Source organism: Dreissena polymorpha, chromosome 4, assembly GCF_020536995.1.
Source record: "Dreissena polymorpha isolate Duluth1 chromosome 4, UMN_Dpol_1.0, whole genome shotgun sequence".
In the NCBI taxonomy this organism is placed as follows: Eukaryota; Metazoa; Mollusca; class Bivalvia; order Myida; family Dreissenidae; genus Dreissena; species Dreissena polymorpha.
This window is the reverse complement of record NC_068358.1, coordinates 77,246,849-77,268,558: the sequence shown is the minus strand read 5'-3', so window position 1 is coordinate 77,268,558 and position 21,710 is coordinate 77,246,849. Positions and strand designations below refer to the sequence as shown.

Genomic DNA, 21,710 nt, shown 5'->3' with positions numbered 1-21,710 from the left:
AATGCTCATTTTCAAAATATAGATGCTATGCGGCATAACAAATGCGTTAACGTTACACAAGTCATTTTTTTTTTGCGTTCATTCAATATGAACCTTTAAACTTCAGCCATTATATCTGAACTTAAAACAGTTGAATATTGCTTATTTCCGGGTAATTCTATTTTAGAGAATGTATCCCCTTTCAATTCTTAATTTAAGCTGGAATTGTATAGTTCTAATTATATGGGGATGACTTAAATAAATTAAAAAGTCAGGTTCTTCTGGGAGCGTCATTTACATTCACATAAAAAATCGTATTGCCTGTCTTGATCGGCGTAATTTTCGTTGCTGTATATTGAGTACTCATGTTAGACATAAGTCACGAATTCAATGTAATGCCACACAAAAAAAAACATGCAAAAGGCAGAAGGCGAACAATATCAAAGGTATCAACATGAAACACCATTGGTAGATAGATCTTTTTGAAGTGCCATACCACAGAGACAAAACTACCGCATCTATAAATGCATGGTACTTGCCCTTTGTATCGCATACTTAACTGTTGTTTGTATCGTAAATTCTCTAGACACAAAAAACATTCATGTTTTTTCTCACTATCTAACTAACTAATTTGAATTAGCAACACCGTCTATCATCACCACCGGAAATAGATTACCAGCGAAGCGAAAGTAAATAAACCAACCATGGAGAGCAGTGAGTATTTACCTAAAATATCTAATAATTACTCACTCCTGGATAACCAGTGCGTGTTAGGCATCTTACAGAAAGATTAATATGTTTAAAAATGTGTATCTATATTGCAATTCGTATTGATGAAGCGTTATTTACACAAATTTATGACTGCTTGGTACCGATTTGAAATTGGTACTTCTCGAAGAAACAGCTTTTTTTTATGATTACATGGTTTGTCATCGTGTATGGTATTGATTTCCTATTCTTATAGAAAATACATACCATCTTAACGCTATTTCAGGTCTTGGTTTGATTATTGTTCGTGGAAATCTATTAAAATAAAATAACTGGTAGTGTACGGCGAATAGTTGTTAATGGCAAAAGTCGTGTACGGTGAATAGTTCAAGTCATGTTCGGCGAATAGTTGCAGCGTATTGGCATTTTAACATTAGTCTGATAACTTATTATAATCAAATTAATAGTACATTGAAAACATTCCCTTGAATTTTGAATGTTTAACCCATTTTACCACACCTATGCAGTAAACTGCTATTTTTTTAGTGGTTGCAAATACCATTTTCAGGCGAAAACTCGTTCTGATTTATGATCATAACATACACTGCGGGAACACGTTACACTTGTTTCGCTTTTTAAAATAGAATCTATCCATCAAGATCATCCAGCAAAACAATATACCCTCCCTTCTTCGAAGGGAAGCATAATTTAAGTGGGTACGCACGATTATTTCAAATATTTATGAATTTATATAAAATGTGTAAAAACTTATTTTACATATATTTCAGTATAAATTAAAATAAAAGTTAAGAAGAACATGTGTCGAAAAATGCGAAATAAGCCAGATATTTAACTCTGACATCGAAAATGTCTGTACAGTCGAATTCGCCAGCATGTATATCATGCATGTACGCTGTATATCTAAATTTAGTTTTAGTGCATACATATTCATACGACACAACGACACAATTTTGTTTAGGGATCATTGTAATTTCCTGCAACGATATCTATTCATACGACACACGAACACTAACTTCGATCCTAATAAAAATACGAATGCTTCGGTTATCGTAGGAAAATATGTACGAAATATCTTCGTCACAATCGGCTCGTGGCGCTAATTTGTCTTTGCTGCATTTTATGAAATTCGTCTTCAATGTATAATTTTTCTTGCCTATTTTGTGTTATTTTAACATATTTTTATCAATATATTACAAGTTAACATATATAAACAATCGTGAATACCCACTTTAAGAGTATAAAAGAATACTATTAAACGATGATGTTTGGCAATTTAAACGTTCAAACTGACGTAACGTCAATTTTGAAAACAACTACAACAACCAGGGTACGTACTTAGTAATCAATAGGCCTGGGTACGTACTTAATAATCAATAGGCCTTAAAAGTCTATCGGAAAATCAAATGCTCCGAGAAAACCAAGTTTTTTTACGCAGGAGTTACGTTAAAGTCGACTTGCTAGCAATTCATGGAGGAGCACGTGCATTAGCCAGCAACAAAGACGTATTGATAATATTGCGACGCCAAGCAGTCTGTTCTCAAATAAAGATATAAACATGAATAAAGAGGTCATTATTATCCCGAGAATGATGACATTAAACGTTTTTTTTTAAGTTAAATTTGTTTTTTATTAAATTAAATTGCAATTACAAACTTTCTGCCATCAATCGATGGTTCAAGAATCATTTTTTTTCCAAAAGAGCGTGGAAATTAAACGGTTTTTAAATGAGGCTTTTTTGTTAACGGCAGTATGTTTGTATACACATGTGCCTTGCATCTATGTGCACATGGCAGTCAAACGGAACCCCGTAGACATGATCGTTTTAATGTGTTTAATTTGTTTCTACATTTGCACTTGTTCCAAAATAGACGAATTGCACCCAATTATGATACAAACATATCTCATATAGGGAAAAATGTCACCTATAAAAAAATCCCGTTCAGGGGTCCCTTTCTTCTGCATTGTTGGTTACCAACTCAATACTATTCGCCGTACACAATTTTATTTTATTTTGCTACACGCCGTACACATCAGGATCTATTCGCCGTACACAACGAAGTTTATATTTTAGCCAAATATTTGCATACTAACAAGATTTTTGGGCTGAAGCTTCCAAAAACCGATAGTTTTTATAATTCTATTTGCACACAATTGAAAAATTCGGCAAAATTGTATACTTTTCTCAGACAAAAGGAAAAACGATGTCCCAATGAACTTAACTTTCGGTACCAGGTAGCTGATGATTGATCTATTTCAACATTCGAATGTATTCATAAAGAACTCCAACTACCTATGATAGAAGTTTGATATGTCCACTATTAATTTGTCACACAGTTTTTGGAAAACGTTCGCGATTAAAATGGTACAACGTATTCTTTTCACGAGCACCACCTCTTGCGTGATGTTTATTTTCGCTTCGCTAGTCATCTATTTCCGGTGGTGATGATAGACGGTGAGCAATGCCCTTCTAGTTCCAGTTTATCAGATATAGTGTTGTTGTTTTTTATCTGATGGTGTTATTTATAGTGTAGGGCGTATTTGAGTTTCTTTATTGCCTACAGTATTTAAGTCATATAACGCCAGTCACTTCACATAATCACACGTTTCCAGATTCAGATGGGCCCATGCCAGTTACTTATAACTGCCTTCAGGGCAACATTGTCGAAAAAATCATTTAAAAAAAATATCCCACACAAGTTTAACAAAGGGTCGAGAATCGTTCTACACAATCGTCAGATCTGTAGTTAAGCGCTCTACCACCTGCATCTTAAATTCATTCACAACCTATGTATTGTTTATCTGCTCAAAGAAAAACTGGACTTAAAGTACCGCAAACTGGAACGCGGAAGACCTTGCGTCTTACAAATGAGTCAATCGAACAAATGACGTTTAATGATTTACCTTAGCAGATATTTAACAAAGAGCCCAGTTTAGATAGGGCGAAAGACGTTAAGAACAAACCAATAAATATTGTACGCCTCGTCTGTCTCCTGTTGACTATTGATATATCGGCTTTTTCATTGAAATGATGGGGGTTTAAATCATATGATATGTGTTTATAATAGTATGCTGTATGCTTGCCATATTATTCTGTGTGCTTATAATGGTATGATGTGTGTTCGTTATGGTATGCTAAGTGTTTGTGATGATGTGCTGTGTGTTTGTGATGATATGCTGTTTGTTTGCCTTAGTCTGCTGTGTGTCTGTCATGGTATGTTGTGTGTTTGTCATGGCATGCTGTGTGTTTGACAAGGTATGCTGTGTGTTTGTGATGGTACGCTGTGTGTTCCTATACATTTCAAACAATCAACAGTTTGTTTACAGGGCCAAATCGTAATCTAGTTTCACCACACTGGTACGATGTTCTTCACCAAAATGGCGGAAATAGCATAATACGATGTCAAAACGATTACAATCGTCATCGCTTTCTTTGTATAGACAAAATACAAATCCATGATAACCAAAAAGTCATGAAATAGTTTTTTAAGTTGACTTCGCCATGTACGTCTAAAAATTACCATTTTCTCGTATACACATATGCAATTCTACGCCTATTCACAAAAATTCAATTACTATAAACTCAACGTTTGTTTTTTATTGTTCTATTATGATGAATATAAATAATCTATTATGAGACTAATAGTAACTACTTATTTTCTATACAGGTTGAATTTGCTGCTAAAGGGGCTAGTAATGCTTTTGTTGGCGTTGATAATATAACTATAGGTATGTTTACTAAGTAATTAATTTTAAAAACGTTTCACGTGTAAAATAATAATGTCATGTTAAAAGCTTAAAAATAATTCAACTTGGATGTTAACAGCAATTAATATGGTTCATATTTGTCCGAATAAATTTGAACATATCTTTTATGTTAGAAACATTTTGATCATTTGATTTCAAGATGGATAAATCTGCAAATTGCATAAATGTATGAAAACAGGGCCCAGAGCCATATAACGAAAATGGCAAATCACATTTCAGAGAAGTTCACATGTCCTCCGGGTTATCAAGTCGTCTCCAATGAAATACCAGCATATTGTATAAATAATAGATCAGCATCAGCAGAACCTACTTGTGAACCTATTGGTAAATGTTTCAATTATTATTAAAACTTTTTTAGTGTTGGTGTAGTTTTTTGTGTGTTTCTGTTGTGATTGTTTATGAGCCTTATTCACATCCGCATAAAAAAATAATAACATACAAAGTTTATTTTAATAAGAAATACAATTTGAAAGTTAATGTATAATGTCTCCGCAAAATTGAAAATTGCAATTAGGTTATAATATTAATAGGGATCTTCTTTTTTGTTTCGATTACTCAAATGGAAATGCCGACACTCTTCGCACATGTGGACTTTCAGCACACGGTTCATTTCGTTGAGTTGAACTACTCTTATTCGTGTTTACAAAATTCAGCGAAGACCATTTATCATTAAATTGAAATTTAAATTGCTTATTGTACTAAACGCATATTTAAAGTGCAAACGTAATTTCAGCATAAACATACACGTGTAAGCGTAAACTTTTCACTAAAGCAAGTATCAAATTTAAAGTATATACAATTTTGGCTTCAACATTTAATTCTCGCCGTACTTAACCAACACATAAATATGACCGAGGAGTGTTAACTAGGATTCATTTAACTCTTTATATGGTAACATTTACCAGATGTTGTTTACTCCACTGAAATTTTAATGAGCAAGTTGTCAATGAAGGCGGTTGGAGTGGATGAAATTCCAGCAGAGGTTTTGAAAAATGACACAGTAATATTCTTCCTTCATGTCTTATATAATTTATGTTTTGACAATGGTATAGTACCAACTATTTTGGGTAAATGTGTCATAAACCCTATTCCCAAATCGTCTACGTCTGATGCACGAGATCCGTTAGTTTATAGGGGTATAGCTTTGGCTTCAGCTGTATATAAAATTTACTGTCGCATTTTGAACAATAGACTATCAAGCTGGGCAGAGCGTGAAAATGTGTTAGTTGATGAACAGAATGGGTTCAGGAAAAAACATAGCACCATTGAACACATTTCATCTTTAGTTAACATTGTTGACACACGAAAGAAGCAATAACTATCTACTTTCATATCTTTTATTGATTTCAGTAAAGCGTAAGATTATATTAACCGTTCCAAACTTTGGGAACGCATGCAATTCAATGGTATCTCAGGAAAAAAGTTGGTGGCGCTACGGTCCCTGTACCACTCAGTTTCATCCTGTGTGAGAATAAATAAGCACAAAACATTCTATGTACATTCAGGTCTAAGACAGGGCTGTATTGTATCACCTCTCCTGTTCAATATTTATATTAATGATTTAGCAATATATTTAAAGTCATTGGATATTGGTATTGAAATAGGCAATGATAAGATCTGTATCCTTATATATGCAGACGATATAAATTTAGTAGCAGAGAATGAACAGAATATACAAACTCTATTGAGTGCTCTCAATGATTGGTGTTCACAAAATGATATGTCTGTTAATATTGACAAGAGCAATATTGTTCATTTTCGTCCACAATCTTTTGCTAAATCTGATTTTGTTTTAGGCCTGGGGCGTAGCCCTAAGGCCATAGCAATGATACAAATTTCTGAGACAGTCAGAATTGGCTGTCTGCCAAAACCCACGAATGAATGAATTCCCAAAAGTCCGATTTACCACTTGGCGGTAATTCATGCGCAATCAAAGAAGTTCTTCGCAGATCTCAATAACCCGCCTTGTAAATACAGAACATCACTATATAACATGACAGTGTCGTAAAACGTGTAAAAAACAATATTATTGAGGAAAAATTGCTAAGCATTGGCTACGACATTATTTATTATTATTTGCATATTCATGCGAGAATAAGTTCCTTACTTGACGGTCTAGGCCGAAAAGATACGAGTGTCTACGTAGACAGTAAGAAGAATTTTGTTCTGATACATTTTTTGAAGACATTACATTTGGTTTTTTATAAACATATTTAAAGATATTGTTATTTTATTTTGAGTTATTATTATTTTTGCGATTTTTCTTGAAGGTCTCATTCAAGAAAAAAGAAAATGAAAAAAACAACAACAAATATTCATGATCATTCTCAGAAATATACGAAGTTACCGGATTTGATATTTCACTGCGCAGATCGAGCGCGCAAATCGAGCGCGAAAAGTTCTACGTGAGACAACGTACACAATCTGTACACCGTTCTTTATCAGGGGAAAGGCCCAGTCTCACTATGATGCCGGCGGAGCCCCTTTGCGTGATACGGGATCTACCGGGATGAACCGGGGCTCTACTGGGATGAACCGGGGCTCCATCAGGGACGACCGGGATGAACCGGGAAAAACCGGGGCTCCACCGGGAAAGTAATAAAATGTTTAATACCTCCGGGATGAACCGGGAGTCACCGGGAAGAACCGGCAACGATCGGCGCGGCACCGGGAACAACCGGGACGGCACTGGAAACAACCGGAGGGCACCGGGAACAACCGGGACGGCACCGTCGCTCCACCGGGGCCCATACAGACCCCGGCAGAGCTACGACAACGCACCGGTGAATGGCGTTAGAGTCCCGGTATAGCTACGGTATATAATAAAACAGGCGCTCTGCCGGAACGCCACCGGCATTCACCAGGGCTCCGCCGGGGCATTACCGGCGACGACCGGGGTAAAACCGGGGCGTTGCCGTAACTCTGCCGGGGTCTGATGCCGGTATATACACAGTGAGTGCCGGTGGTGTTACGGTATACCGGGGCTCTGCCGGATTTCACCGGGGCTCAACCGGGGCACTACCGGCGACAACCGGGGCTATGCCGGGACGCTGCCGGCTTTCACCGGGGCACTACCGGCGACAACCGGGGCTCTGCCGGGGCTTCACCGGGATAAACCGTAGCCAGTCCGGGTTGACCGGGACTCTGCCGGGCTGTTGACAGGCTTCAACCGGGGCGGCACCGGGAAATAGTGTGACTGCGTTAAAAACTATCTATGAATCATCCCGGTCCTCGCCGTCGACCGGCGTTAGCAAACCGGGATGGACCGGGGCTCTACCGGCAAAAGTGAGACTTGGGCTTAAGTGGATTTTCTTTTGCATACACATTACAAAGGAAGAATGAGTGTTTTCCTGATCTGTTAATTATGTAATAGAAAGCTATTTTAGGCTATTGAAAGTGATTTATTTGACGCCAACAATAACAGTTTTTGCGGCCATGTTGTTGTTGTTGTTGTATATCTTCACCGCCTATGGAGACGAACCTCTACCAGATCTGTAAAGTTGAACAAAATTTTATCCTTCCCACAACCAATATCGTGTTGTCCTCCACCGTCTATGTACAATGTAGTATATACACAACTAGTGTCTTGCCTTACAGTCTCTGAGCTTCTGCACTCAACCGCTAGGGTCAATCCATTTAAATTCGGACAAAGGGAGAAATTCGGACAAAACATCGTAAAAGCATTTTGCGTCACACTAAACCTAGTCCCAGGCCTTCAGCGCCTACAGCGCTTTGATTACTTGTGGTGATCACATTATAATTATACCGACAGATACAAGTACCTAGGTTTAGTTTTACATGAACACTTGGATTTTTCTGTAACTGCAAAAATGGTTTCTCAGAGTGCTAGCCGTGCGTTAGGTTTGGTAATTGCCAAATGCAAGCAAATTGGGAGTGTTCCCTACAATGTTTATACAAAGTTGTATGATTCAGTAGTTTGGCCTGTTATAACATACGGCGCGGCTATTTGGGGTGATAAAAGTTTTGCTTGCATTTAGGCTGTTCAATACAGAGCCATGAGATTTTTCTTGGGTGTCGGAAGGTATACGCCTGTTGCAGCTTTGTATGGTGAGATGGGATGGATTCCCTCCATTTGTCCGGTAATGGAAAGTAATTGCAAATTCTTGGGCGAGAATATCATGTACCAACACATCTAGGCTTAACAAACGAATAGCACTCTGGGCAGCAGGTAGACCTGAAAAACTGGTATTTCAAGGTTCGTAAACAGCTGAAAGATAAAAATTTAGATTGCTATTGTAAGATAGATGTACCTATTTCAAAGTTGTTACTTGTTAAATATTTAGAGCAAAATATGTTTAATAAGCATAAGAATGATTGGTTTTTAAATATTAATTCTGTAACTGGGCCCTCACAAAGAGGAGGTAACAAACTCCGAACTTATTGTATATTTAAACGAGATTTTAATGTTGAACACTATTGTACCATGATAATGCCCTTAAAACATCGTTCAGCATTTTGTAAATTTAGATGTGGAGTTGCTCCTATAAGAATTGAGACTGGTAGATATGATGGGCTACCAACAGATCAACGTTTATGCCCTTTTTGTAATGTTTTAGAAGATGAAAAGCATATCATATTAGAGTGTTCATTATATGATGATATAAGATCTGATTTGATTGATAAGGCACTTTTTATGTTGCCTGAGTTTCAGGGTTTGCATTCTGTTGATAAATGTCAACTTAATTCACTAATTTGTCACTAATAAGAAGTTGTGCCAAAACCTGCTATTTGATTTTACAAAGGAGACATTTTTATATATGTAAATAAGATCTTAATTGGTTTTATTTTATTGCGAGTTATGGTATGGTAAAGTGCCATTACTTAACATTTGATTTTACTATAATTTAATAGACACATGTAAATAAGACCTAAAGTTTTAATATAGTGGAGAACGATGACATGGCATAGTCCACACCTATATAAACATACATATATACATATGTTTTATACTTATATTATGATGTAGTTTGTGCAAGTTGTGTCAAGCAGTAAACAGCTCTCGGTGTTGGTGGGTCTGGCTGTTTAAGCGCTTGTGCTGGGGCTGTTTAATGGATGACATAATTTTTATAATACTATCATCTCTTGTAGCTTAGAATGCTGAGCAGCAATACGTGTGTTTTGTGATAATATTGTAAATAAGACCCAAAGTTGTAATATAGTGGAGAACAATGACAAGGCATAGTCCACATCTATATATTTGGTTTGCTGTAACTAAACTCAGATTTCAAATCACAATGATTAGAGTTCCTTTTTATCTTGTCTGTTTTGGTAAATGGTGTTTTGGATCCTATGTAGGTCTGAGTGCCATATCTGGTATACGATTTGCTCGATTTAACCTGCCGGATCTTACGGCGATGCTGTTTGATCAAACTCACTATCTATGTGAGGATTGTTGGATTGTCTCAAGTCATCGTTCTTCACACAAAGAAATTGAAGTAATACTCTTAACAATATGTGTAAATATTTCAAGGCTGTGTTTTATACATATATTATGATATATTTTGTGCAAGTTGTATCAAACAGTAAACAGCTCCATGTGTTTGTGTGTCTGGCTCTTTGAGCGCTTGTGTCGGGGCTGCTTAGTGGATGACATAATTTGTACAACACTACCATCTCTTATAGCTCAGAATGCTGAGCGGCAATACATGTGTTTTACGATACTATTGTAATGCTCTGTAATGTGTAATATTGTGTTGATGAGATGTAATTAAACTATTAAATCTAAATCTATGATAAAGACACGTTAACTAGTGATTGTTACAATTGTGTGTATATGTCGTATTAATTAATCGGCACATACTTAATCGGGATTTTCCCAACTGCGTAAACGTCTTTAAGTGGAGGAATTTGCTGCTGTGTAAAATATTTTTTTGCGATGGAATCGCCGTTTTGTATGTTTAAGAAATGTTACAAAATCGCTAATACTCGCTTCAAAACGACATCTCTTTCTTTACAAATTTTCATGCAACTTCATATACATGCAACATAGATTACCCTCTTTAAAAGTTATTCAAATTATAACGTTTCTCTTCATATTTAGGATCTCGAGAGTCAAACATATGTTTAAGAAATAATCGACGGTTAACCGTTAGTTATTGCGGTAATAACCAACGGTATGGAGTTCCGATGCGTAGGAATTAAACCACGAGGGCGTAGCCCGAGTGGTTTGATAACAAGCATCGGAACGACATACCGTTGGTTATTACCGCAATAACCAACGTTACCCGTCGATTATTTCGATTCTAACACGATTTCATTAATAAGTTACCCGCGATTTAAAGGTTATAAATGAGAATTATATTAACCAAACGTCCTCCACTTTTCCGCGAAAGCGTGACGTCATCACAACAATGAAAATCAAATGACGTCGACTTCATTCATAAACAGTGCGCGGACAATCAAAAGTGACGTCATACTAACAACCGTTGGTATAACGGGGTAATAACCCACGGTAGATTTCCTTCTTTGTATATAGAAAACAAGTCACGTGCCCTGGTAGAATTTGAATTAATTTGTGCTTACCATCGTATACTGGCTCTATTAAACTGTGTTGGAATAATGCACCTGGGGTCCAAACTTGCCGCGCCGAAGGGCTCACATGACATATATACTGATATAAAAATTTGTGTAAAAATCTTCTCAGAAACCATTAGACCCGGGGCGTTAATATATGGTTAGTAGCATAATATACTAGGCATGCAAGAGGTATGCAAATATCATACCACTTGCATCAAAACAGGCCACAACATATGGTCAGATTTTTTTTCACTTAAAAAACAACCTTGTTTAATATTCTCTGAAACACACTGTTGTATTGGTATATTTTCATCATGTTACTTTTTTTTTAATTGATGTGTTATATGAAGAATCTGATATTTAAACTTACCAATCCAAGACTTGTATAAGAACCTTAAGAATGCGTTTAATTGCTACGGTAAACATGTATATGTTACGCTTTAAAATTATATTTGTTCTAGGTATATTTATGATAATAAAATACATAAACAAACCTTTCATTTTAAGCGATTTTATGAATGAGGTAGTCAACGACGTATTGGACTTTCGATTGGTCATATTGCAGGTATCTTGCCTGGACATTATGCATATCGTGGCTTCATTTCTTTAATTAAAGTTTAATTATTTTGGCAGATTGTGGACGTCCAACCTCGCCTAACCATGGACATGTGTCACAAACCGCAACTACATACGGATCAACTGCTACAATATCGTGTGAGACGGGATATAATCTTACAGGAAGTGGAATATCAACATGTGGTAGCGATGGGCGCTGGAACAGCACTGGTCAGATATGTACTCCTGTTGGTGAGTTTTACAGTATTTCAGTGTCCACGACTTGTTAACACGTGGTTTGAACACAATATAACATTGTACAAAAAAATCAATATAATGTCGCGTTATTCCATAGGTGAACACAAAATATCTGCCTGTGGTTTACGTTTAACACTTGGACCTCAGCTTCCACGGATATAGGTCGGGAATGACGATGGCGTTTTCAGGGATGAGGATCGTGTCTCAAATAGTCTTGTGCCTATTGTGTATTTATTATTTTATACATTATACCTTGTTGTTTGGTCAGTTTGGCTTCATTGCTTTAAATAAAGTGTACTTATTGTGGCAGATTGTGGTCGTCCAAACTCGCCTCAACATGGACATGTGTCACAAACAGCCACTACATACGGATCAACTGCCTCAATATCGTGTGAGACGGGATACAATCTTACAGGAAGAGGAATAGCCACATGTGGTAGCGATGGGCGCTGGAACAGCACGGGTCAGACGTGTTCTCCTGTTGGTGAGTTTGTCAGTATTGCAGTGTTGACGATTTGTTATCACGTGATTTGAACACTGTCATTTAGTGCTCAAAAGTCAATTATATGACGCGTTATTCTATCAAGAAACACACGATATATTCATGTATGTTACGTTTAAAACGTGGCCCTAAGTTTGTGGACTGACATTAATCAGTAATGCTTTAAGAGTTATCGCACGCGATAATTGTGTCGTAACTGATATCGTGCCTGTATATGTATTTGTTTATACGTGTACCTTCAAATTGTTTTTGTCCGCAGTTTGACTGTTTTTCTTTTATAAACGTGTAATAATTGTGTCAGATTGTGGACGTCCAACGGCGCCTCAACATGGACATGTGTCACAAACCGCCACTACATTGGAATCAACTGCTACAATATCGTGTGAGACGGGATACAATCTTACAGGAAGTGGAATATCCACATGTGGTAGCAATGGGCGCTGGAACAACACGAGTCAGACATGTATTCCTGTTGGTGAGTTTGACAATATTGAAGTGTTGAAGATTTGTTCACAAGTGATTTGAACACACTGTCACTTGGTACAAAAAGTAAATTGTATGTCGCGTTATTTTTTATAAATACACATACAATATTTTCCTCTGTTACGATGAAAACTAGACCATTAGTATCGAGTGCTATGAATCAGGTGTGTCTATTGACATTAGTCAATTTTCTGTCGCCTTCTCCAGTAGGTGCGCACACAAAATCTGCCTATGGTTTATGTTTAACACTTAGCCCTTAGTGTCGATCGATATCAATCAGGAAATACGTTAGGGATTTCGGAGATGTGGGCAATTTCTAATATATTGTTGTGCCTGTATATTTATTTTTTATGCATGCATTTTATACTTAATTGTTTCCGAAATTTTTCGTTTGGCTGTATTTCTTCAATTAAAGTGTACTTATTGTGTCAGATTGTGGACGTCCAACGGCGCCTCAACATGGACATGTGTCACAAACCGCCACTACATACGGATCAACTGCTACAATATCGTGTGAGACGGGATACAATCTTACAGGAAGTGGAACATCCACTTGTGGTAGCGATAGGCGCTGGAACAGCACGGGTCAGACGTGTACTCCTGTTGGTGAGTTCGACAGTATTTCAGTAAAGACGAGTTGTTATCAAGTAATGTGAACACACTGTCAATAACAACACACAGGCCAATTTAATATCCCGTTATTCCATTAAAACACACAAAATACCTTCCTGTGTGTTACGTTTAAAACGCGGAGCTCATTGTCGACTAATATTATTCAGTAATGTCTAAAGTGTTATCGGAACTGAGAACTGTGTCTTTGAAGATATCGTGCCGCTATATCTATTTGGTAAAAATGTACCTTCCACCTTGTTGTTTCCGCAGTTTTACTGCATTTATTCAATAGAAGTGTACTTATTGTGTCAGATTGTGGTCGTCTAACGATGCCGCAACATGGACATGTGTCACAAACCGCCACTATATACGGATCAACTGCTACAATATCGTGTGAGACGGGATACAATCTTACGGGAAGTGGAATATCAACATGTGGTAGCGATGGGCGCTGGAACAACACGAGTCAGACGTGTACTCCTGTTGGTGAGTTTGACAATATTTCAGTGTTTGCGATTTGTTAACACGTGGTTTGAACACAATATAACATTGTACAAAAAAGGTCAATATAATGTCGAGTTATTCCATAGGTGAACACAAAATATCTGCCTGTGGTTTACGTTTAACACTTGGACCTCAGCTTCCAAGGATATAGGTCGGGAATGGCGATGGCGTTTTCAGGGATGAGGATCGTGTCTCAAATATTATTGAGCCTGTATATGTGTATAGATTTGTTTATAAATGCCCATTATACCTTGCTGTTTGGTCAGTTTGGCTTCATTGCTTTAATTAAAGTGTACTTGTTGTGGCAGATTGTGGACGTCCAACCTCGCCTCAACATGGACATGTGTCACAAACCGCCACTTCATACGGATCAACTGCTACACTGTCGTGTGAGACGGGATACAATCTTACAGGAAGTGGAACATCCACATGTGGTAGCGATGGGCGCTGGAACAGCACGGATCAGACGTGTACTCCTGTTGGTGAGTTTGTCAGTATTGCAGTGTTGACGATTTGTTAACACGTGATTTGAACACTGTCATTTAGTGCTCAAAAGTTAATTATATGACGCGTTATTCTATCAAGAAACACACGATATATTCATGTATATTACGTTTAAAACGTGGCCCTAAGTTTGTGGACTGACATTAATCAGTAATGCTTTAAGAGTTATCGCACACGAGAATTGTGTCGAAACTGATATCGTGCCTTTATATGTATTTGTTTATACGTGTACCTTCAAATTGTTTTTGTCCGCAGTTTGACTGTTTTTCTTTTATTAACGTGTAATAATTGTGTCAGATTGTGGACGTCCAACGGCGACTCAACATGGACATGTGTCACAAACCGCCACTACATTGGGATCAACTGCTACAATATCGTGTGAGACGGGATACAATCTTTCAGGAAGTGGAATATCCACATGTGGCAGCAATGGGCGCTGGAACAACACCAGTCAGACATGTATTCCTGTTGGTGAGTTTGACAATATTGAAGTGTTGAAGATTTGTTCACAAGTGATTTGAACACACTGTCACTTGGTACAAAAAGTAAATTTTATGTCGCGTTATTTTTTATAAATGCACATACAATATTTTCCTCTGTTACGATGAAAACGAGACCATTAGTATCGAGTGCTATGAATCAGGTGTGTCTATTGACAAAAGTCAATTTTCTGTCGCCTTCTCCAGTAGGTGCGCGCACAAAAACTGCCTATGGTTTATGTTTAACACTTAGCCCTTAGTGTCGATCGATATCAATCAGGAAATACGTTAGGGATTTCGGAGATGTGGGCAATTTCTAATATATTGTTGTGCCTGTATATTTATTTTTTATGCATGCATTTTATACTTTATTGTTTTCGCAAATGTTCGTTTGGTTGTATTTTTTTCAATTAAAGTGTACTTATTGTGTCAGATTGTGGACGTCCAACGGCGCCTCAACATGGACATGTGTCACAAACCGCCACAACATACGGATCAACTGCTACAATATCGTGTGAGACGGGATACAATCTTACAGGAAGTGGAACATCCACATGTGGTAGCGATAGGCGCTGGAACAGCACGGGTCAGACGTGTACTCCTGTTGGTGAGTTCGACAGTATTTCAGTAAAGACGAGTTGTTATCAAGTAATGTGAACACACTGTCAATAACAACACACAGGCCAATTTAATATCCCGTTATTCCATAAATTCACACAAAATACCTTCCTGCGTGTTACGTTTAAAACGCGGAGCTCATTGTCGACTGATATTATTCAGTAATGTCTAAAGTGTTATCGGAACTGAGAATTGTGTCTTTGATGATATCTTGCCTCTATATCTATTTGGTAAAAATGTACCTTCCACCTTGTTGTTTCCGCAGTTTTACTGCATTTATTCAATAGAAGTGTACTTATTGTGTCAGATTGTGGTCGTCTAACGATGCCGCAACATGGACATGTGTCACAAACCGCCACTACATACGGATCAACTGCTGCAATATCGTGTGAGACGGGATACAATCTTACAGGAAGTCGAACATCCACATGTGGTAGCGATAGGCGCTGGAACAGCACGGGCCAAACATGTACTCCTGTTGGTGAGTTTGACAATATTTCAGTGTTGGCAATTTGTAAACACGTGGTTTGAACACAATATAACATTGTACAAAAAAGTCAATATAATGTCGAGTCATTCCAAAGGTGAACACAAAATATCTGCCTGTGGTTTACGTTTAACACTTGGACCTCAACTTCCACGAATGTAAGTCGGGAATGGCGATGGCGTTTTCAGGGATGAGGATCGTGTCTCAAATATTATTGTGCCTGTATATGTGTATAGATTTGTTTATAAATGCCCATTATACCTTGCTGTTTGGTCAGTTTGGCTACATTGCTTTACTTTAAGTGTACTAATTGTGGCAGATTGTGGACGTCCAACCTCGCCTCAACATGGACATGTGTCACAAACCGCCACTTCATACGGATCAACTGCTACAATGTCGTGTGAGACGGGATACAATCTTACAGGAAGTGGAACATCCACATGTGGTAGCGATGGGCGCTGGAACAGCACGGGTCAGACGTGTACTCCTGTTGGTGAGTTTGTCAGTATTGCAGTGTTGACGATTTGTTATCACGTGATTTGAACACTGTCATTTAGTGCTCAAAAGTCAATATTATGACGCGTTATTCTATCAAGAAACACACGATATATTCATGTATGTTACGTTTAAAACGTGGCCCTAAGTTTGTGGACTGACATTTATCAGTAATGCTTTAAGAGTTATCGCACACGATAATTGTGTCGTAACTGATATCGTGCCTTTATATGTATGTGTTTATACGTGTACCTTCAAATTGGTTTTGTCCGCAGTTTGGCTGTTTTTCTTTTATAAACGTGTAATAATTGTGTCAGATTGTGGACGTCCAACGGCGACTCAACATGGACATGTGTCACAAACCGCCACTACATTGGGATCAATTGCTACAATATCGTGTGAGGCGGGATACAATCTTACAGGAAGTGGAATATCCACATGTGGTAGCGATGGGCGCTGGAACAACACGAGTCAGACATGTACTCCTGTTGGTGAGTTTGACAATATTGAAGTGTTGAAGATTTGTTCATAAGTGATTTGAACACACTGTCACTTGGTACAAAAAGTAAATTTTATGTCGCGTTATTTTGATAAATACACGTACAATATTTGCCTGTGTTACGATGAAAACGTGTCGCTTAGTATCGACTGCTATGAATCAGGAGTGCCTATTGACAAAAGTCAATTTTCTGTCGCCTTCTCCAGTAGGTGCGCACACAAAATCTGCCTATTTTTTATGTTTAACACTAAGCCCTTAGTTTCGATCGATATCAATCAGGAAATTCGTTAGAGATTTCGGGGATGTGGGCAATTTCTAATATATTGTTGTGCCTGTATATTTATTTTTATGCATGCATTTTATACTTTATTGTTTCCGCAATTTTTCGTTTGGCTGTATTTCTTCAATTTAAGTGTACTTATTGTGTCAGATTGTGGACGTCCAACGGCGCCTCAACATGGACATGTGTCGCAAACCGCCACTACATACGGATCAACTGCTACAATATCGTGTGAGACGGGATACAATCTTACAGGAAGTGGAACATCCACATGTGGTAGCGATGGGCGCTGGAAAAACACGAGTCATACATGTACTCCTGTTGGTGAGTTCGACAGTCTTGCAGTAAAGACGATTTGTTATCACGTGATGTGAACACACTGTCAATAACAACACACAAGTCAATTTAATATCCCGTTATTCCATCAATACACACAAAATACCTTCCTTTGTGTTACGTTTAAAACGCGGCCCTCATTGTCGACTGATATTATACAGTAATGTCTAAAGTGTTATCGGAACTGAGAATTGTGTCTTTAATGATATTTTGCCTCTATATCAATTTGATAAAAATGTACCTTCCACCTTGTTGTTTCCGCAGTTTTACTGCATTTATTCAATAGAAGTGTACTTATTGTGTCAGATTGTGGTCGACTAACGGTGCCGCAACATGGACATGTGTCACAAAACGCCACTTCATACGGATCAACTGCTACAATATCGTGTGAGACGGGATACAATCTAACAGGAAGTGGAACATCCACATGTGGTAGCGATGGGCGCTGGAACAACACGAGTCAGACGTGTACTCCTGTTGGTAAGTTTGGCAATATTGAAGTGTTGAAGATTTGTTCACAAGTGATTTGAACACACTGTCAATAAGTATACACAAGTCAATTTAATATCTCGTTATTACATAAATACACAAAAATACATTCCTGTGTGCCTCGTTTGTAAATTTAATATCGCGTTTTTTCATGGGTGCACGCAAAATATTTGCATGTTGTTCACGTTAACCACTTGGCCCCTAGTTTCGATGGATATAATTAAGGAATTTCGTTTGCGTCTTCGGAAACGAGGGTCTTGTCCAAAATATTATTGTACCTGTATATGCATATGGATTTGGTTCTAAATGCCCAATATACCTTCTTGCTTCCAGTTTGGCTGTATTTCTTCAATTAAAGTATACTTATTGTGGCAGATTGTGGTCGTCCAACCACGACTCAACATGGACATGTGTCACCAAGCACCACTACATACGGATCAACTGCTACAATATCGTGTGACACGGGATACAATCTTACAGGAAGTGGAATAGCCACATGTGGCAGCGATGGGCGCTGGAACAGCACGGGTCAAACGTGTACTCCTGTTGGTGAGTTTGACAGAATTTCAGTATAGACGATTCGTTAACACGTGATTTGAACACTGTCAGTTAGAGCACAACAGGCAATTTCATGCCGCGGTATTCCATAAATACATACAATAAATCAGCATGTATGTTACGATTAAAACTTTAAACTCAGTGTCGGCTATTATGAATCAGGAGTGCCCTTTGACAAAAGTCAATTTTATGTCGCATCATCAAATAGGTGCACACACAAAATCTTGCAATGGTTTATGTTTTACACTTTGTCCTCAGTCCCGATTGATATAAATCAGGAAAGCCGTTGACGCTTTCGGAGATGTGAGCCATTGCTTATATATGCCTGTATATGTACTTTTATGCATGCAAATTGTACCCTTTTTCCGCATTTTTGGTTTGGCTGTTTTTCTTCAATTTAAGTGTAATTATTGTGGCAGATTGTGGACGTCTAACGGCACCTCAACATGGACATGTGTCACAAATCGCCACTATATACGGATCAACTGCTACAATATCGTGTGAGACTGGATACAATCTTACAGGAAGTGGAATATCCACATGTGGTAGCGATGGGCGCTGGAACAGCACGAGTCATACATGTACTCCTGTTGGTGAGTTCGACAATATTGCAGTGTTGAAGATTTGTTCACAAGTGATTTGAACACAATATAACATTGAACACAAAAATAAATTGTATGTCGCGTTATCCCATAGGTGCACACACACAAATATGCCTTTGGTTTTTGTTTAACACTAAGCCCTCAGTTTCGATGGATATAAATCAAGAAAGCTAATGGAGGTTTCGAAGATGAGGGTATTTCTAATAAATAATTGCGCGTTCATATGTGTTTTATATATGCATATTCTACCTTTTTTTCGCAGTTTGGATGCATTTATTTATGTAAGTTTAATTATTGTTGCAGATTGTGGACGTCTACCGGCGCCTCAACATGTACATGTGTCACATTCCGCAACTTCATATGGATCAACTGCTACAATATCGTGTGAGGCGGGATACAATCTTACAGGAAGTGGAATATCCACATGTGGTAGCGATGGGCGCTGGAACAACACGAATCAGACATGTACTCCTGTTGGTGAGTTCGACAGTATAGCAGTGTTCGCCATTTGCAAAAACGTGATTTTAACACATTTCACTTTGCACACAACAGTCGACGTTTTCATCACATTATTCTATGTGTACACTTAACAAACGTTGAACATAATCAGGTCATCGTTTTGTTTGTACATTTTGTCTGCAGTTTTCTGAATTATCGCGCACAATATTATTTCCACACGTTGGTTGATCGGCAGAGACACATTTAAAACTTTGGAGACGGATGACTGGTGATCAAAACATGCAAATTCACTCGTCATCTTAAAAGCTTTTTATTATATGCGTTTACTTTTCCATGTGTTTTAAATTTTGATTATATTTGTCTATGTAACAGACTAGTTCGTTATCATATATTGATTTTAAACGAACATAACGTTTATAAGTTCTCTGTAAAATGATAATATTTATATAGCAAACAGCTTGTATGCAATTTGGACGATGAATCATGATTCGAAAAGGGATCATACTGCTATGTTCTCACTGTGGTGCGATCCTCGAGAAATGCCATGATTGGCCAAACGTAGCTGATTGTTATCTGTCTATGAGAATTCAGGATTATACACGATTTTATGCGTTCCAATATGTATTGATTCGCTTCTTGCAACCGGTTGTAACCTATTCACGATTTGGCAATTTTATGTTCCACGATTTGACACAGTCTGATCTCTTGTTTAGATACGATAACCTCTGGTCTTATTGGGATGTTTCGAATTAGTCGTTAGTTTGGTGTCGATCCGAACCGACTATCAAGATCAGGATCTACGAATAAGTACGTCATTGTACGAGGCAATACAGCCCACGTTTATCAAGCATCAATGCGTCTCGAAACGATACGATACGATTGTGAATGCGATATATTTCACGATTATATCCATGGTATTCACGAATAGTGCCGCGACTGAATCATATTAATGTCGTGACTATCGTTTTTTTCTTGCGCACGAAACATATCCTACCACGACGTTACCATTTTAAGGCATAAGACCGACGGAAGGCACCAATATTTGCAAAAACATATATACTAGTATTTTATTTTGGTAATGATACAATAATAAAGCTTTGTATTAACAAATAGATTTGATGCCATAATCCCAATTAATAAGTCACTACAGATGATCGTGTTAATCGCATGAATGTTTGAAACGTTCAAAAGTTGTTAACATTTCACACAGTTGACTGCAAGATTTGATAATTTCCGATGAAATATGATAGGATCATCACGATACCTAAACGGTTATGACCACAAATATGCACGTAGCTTGCATAAGTGAAACGTAGTAAAATAATAATATTGATATAATGTACAATGTATGCTGCGTTAATTTGCTGTTTTCATGTAAGAAACATTAGTGCCTTGTGATAGTTTCGGAAGAAGTGGTTTTTGATCCATCTTTTGTCTATGATCGTTTAGTTGATATACCAATTTATTAGGCAATGCATTTCAACTAAGGTATATTCGTTAACTGTTACTATTCGTGTGCTATTATCTGCATAATATAAGGTGTCAAACTTTAGACTGTATATGAACAGTTTTCAATTAACAGACTGCTGCATAATTCGCTGGTTCTTAAACACAATGCATAGTTCTTCTTCAATAAATGCGCAATTATTGTTGCAGATTGTGGACGTCCAACCTCGCCTCAACATGGACATGTGTCACAAACCGCCAATACATACGGATCAACTGCTACAATATCGTGTGAGACGGGATACAACCTTACAGGAAGTGGAATATCCACATGTGGCAGCGATGGGCGCTGGAACAGCACTGGTCAGATATGTACTCCTGTTGGTGAGTTTTACAGTATTTCAGTGTCCACGATTTGTTAACATGTGATTGGAACTTTGTACACATACCGGTAAATATATTTAATGTCGCGTTATTCCATTAGTGCAAACACAATTTACGATTGAGAATTAGTTTTTAACCTTGGTCCCATAG

The 21,710-nt window shown here is 37.7% G+C and overlaps 1 protein-coding gene across 50 annotated transcripts in view; it reads left to right on the top strand.

The window, feature by feature from the left end:
• LOC127877382 (sushi, von Willebrand factor type A, EGF and pentraxin domain-containing protein 1-like) overlaps positions 1-21,710 on the top strand; it is a 117,408-nt gene that overhangs the window by 68,327 nt on the left and 27,371 nt on the right. For 7 of the 50 annotated variants that reach the window (XM_052423191.1, XM_052423161.1, XM_052423160.1 and 4 more), the window contains 17 exons: positions 11,644-11,817; positions 12,134-12,307; positions 12,627-12,800; positions 13,241-13,414; positions 13,733-13,906; positions 14,233-14,406; positions 14,726-14,899; positions 15,341-15,514; positions 15,833-16,006; positions 16,332-16,505; positions 16,825-16,998; positions 17,437-17,610; positions 17,929-18,102; positions 18,487-18,660; positions 19,089-19,262; positions 19,575-19,748; positions 21,387-21,560. In XM_052423191.1, coding sequence (XP_052279151.1) covers positions 11,644-11,817; positions 12,134-12,307; positions 12,627-12,800; positions 13,241-13,414; positions 13,733-13,906; positions 14,233-14,406; positions 14,726-14,899; positions 15,341-15,514; positions 15,833-16,006; positions 16,332-16,505; positions 16,825-16,998; positions 17,437-17,610; positions 17,929-18,102; positions 18,487-18,660; positions 19,089-19,262; positions 19,575-19,748; positions 21,387-21,560 — 2,958 coding nt within the window. Of the gene's footprint in view, positions 1-4,373; positions 4,435-4,692; positions 4,798-11,643; positions 11,818-12,133; positions 12,308-12,626; positions 12,801-13,240; positions 13,415-13,732; positions 13,907-14,232; positions 14,407-14,725; positions 14,900-15,340; positions 15,515-15,832; positions 16,007-16,331; positions 16,506-16,824; positions 16,999-17,436; positions 17,611-17,928; positions 18,103-18,486; positions 18,661-19,088; positions 19,263-19,574; positions 19,749-21,386; positions 21,561-21,710 lie in introns of all 50 variants that reach the window. The other 43 variants (XM_052423197.1, XM_052423193.1, XM_052423187.1 and 40 more) reach the window with 34 other exon arrangements.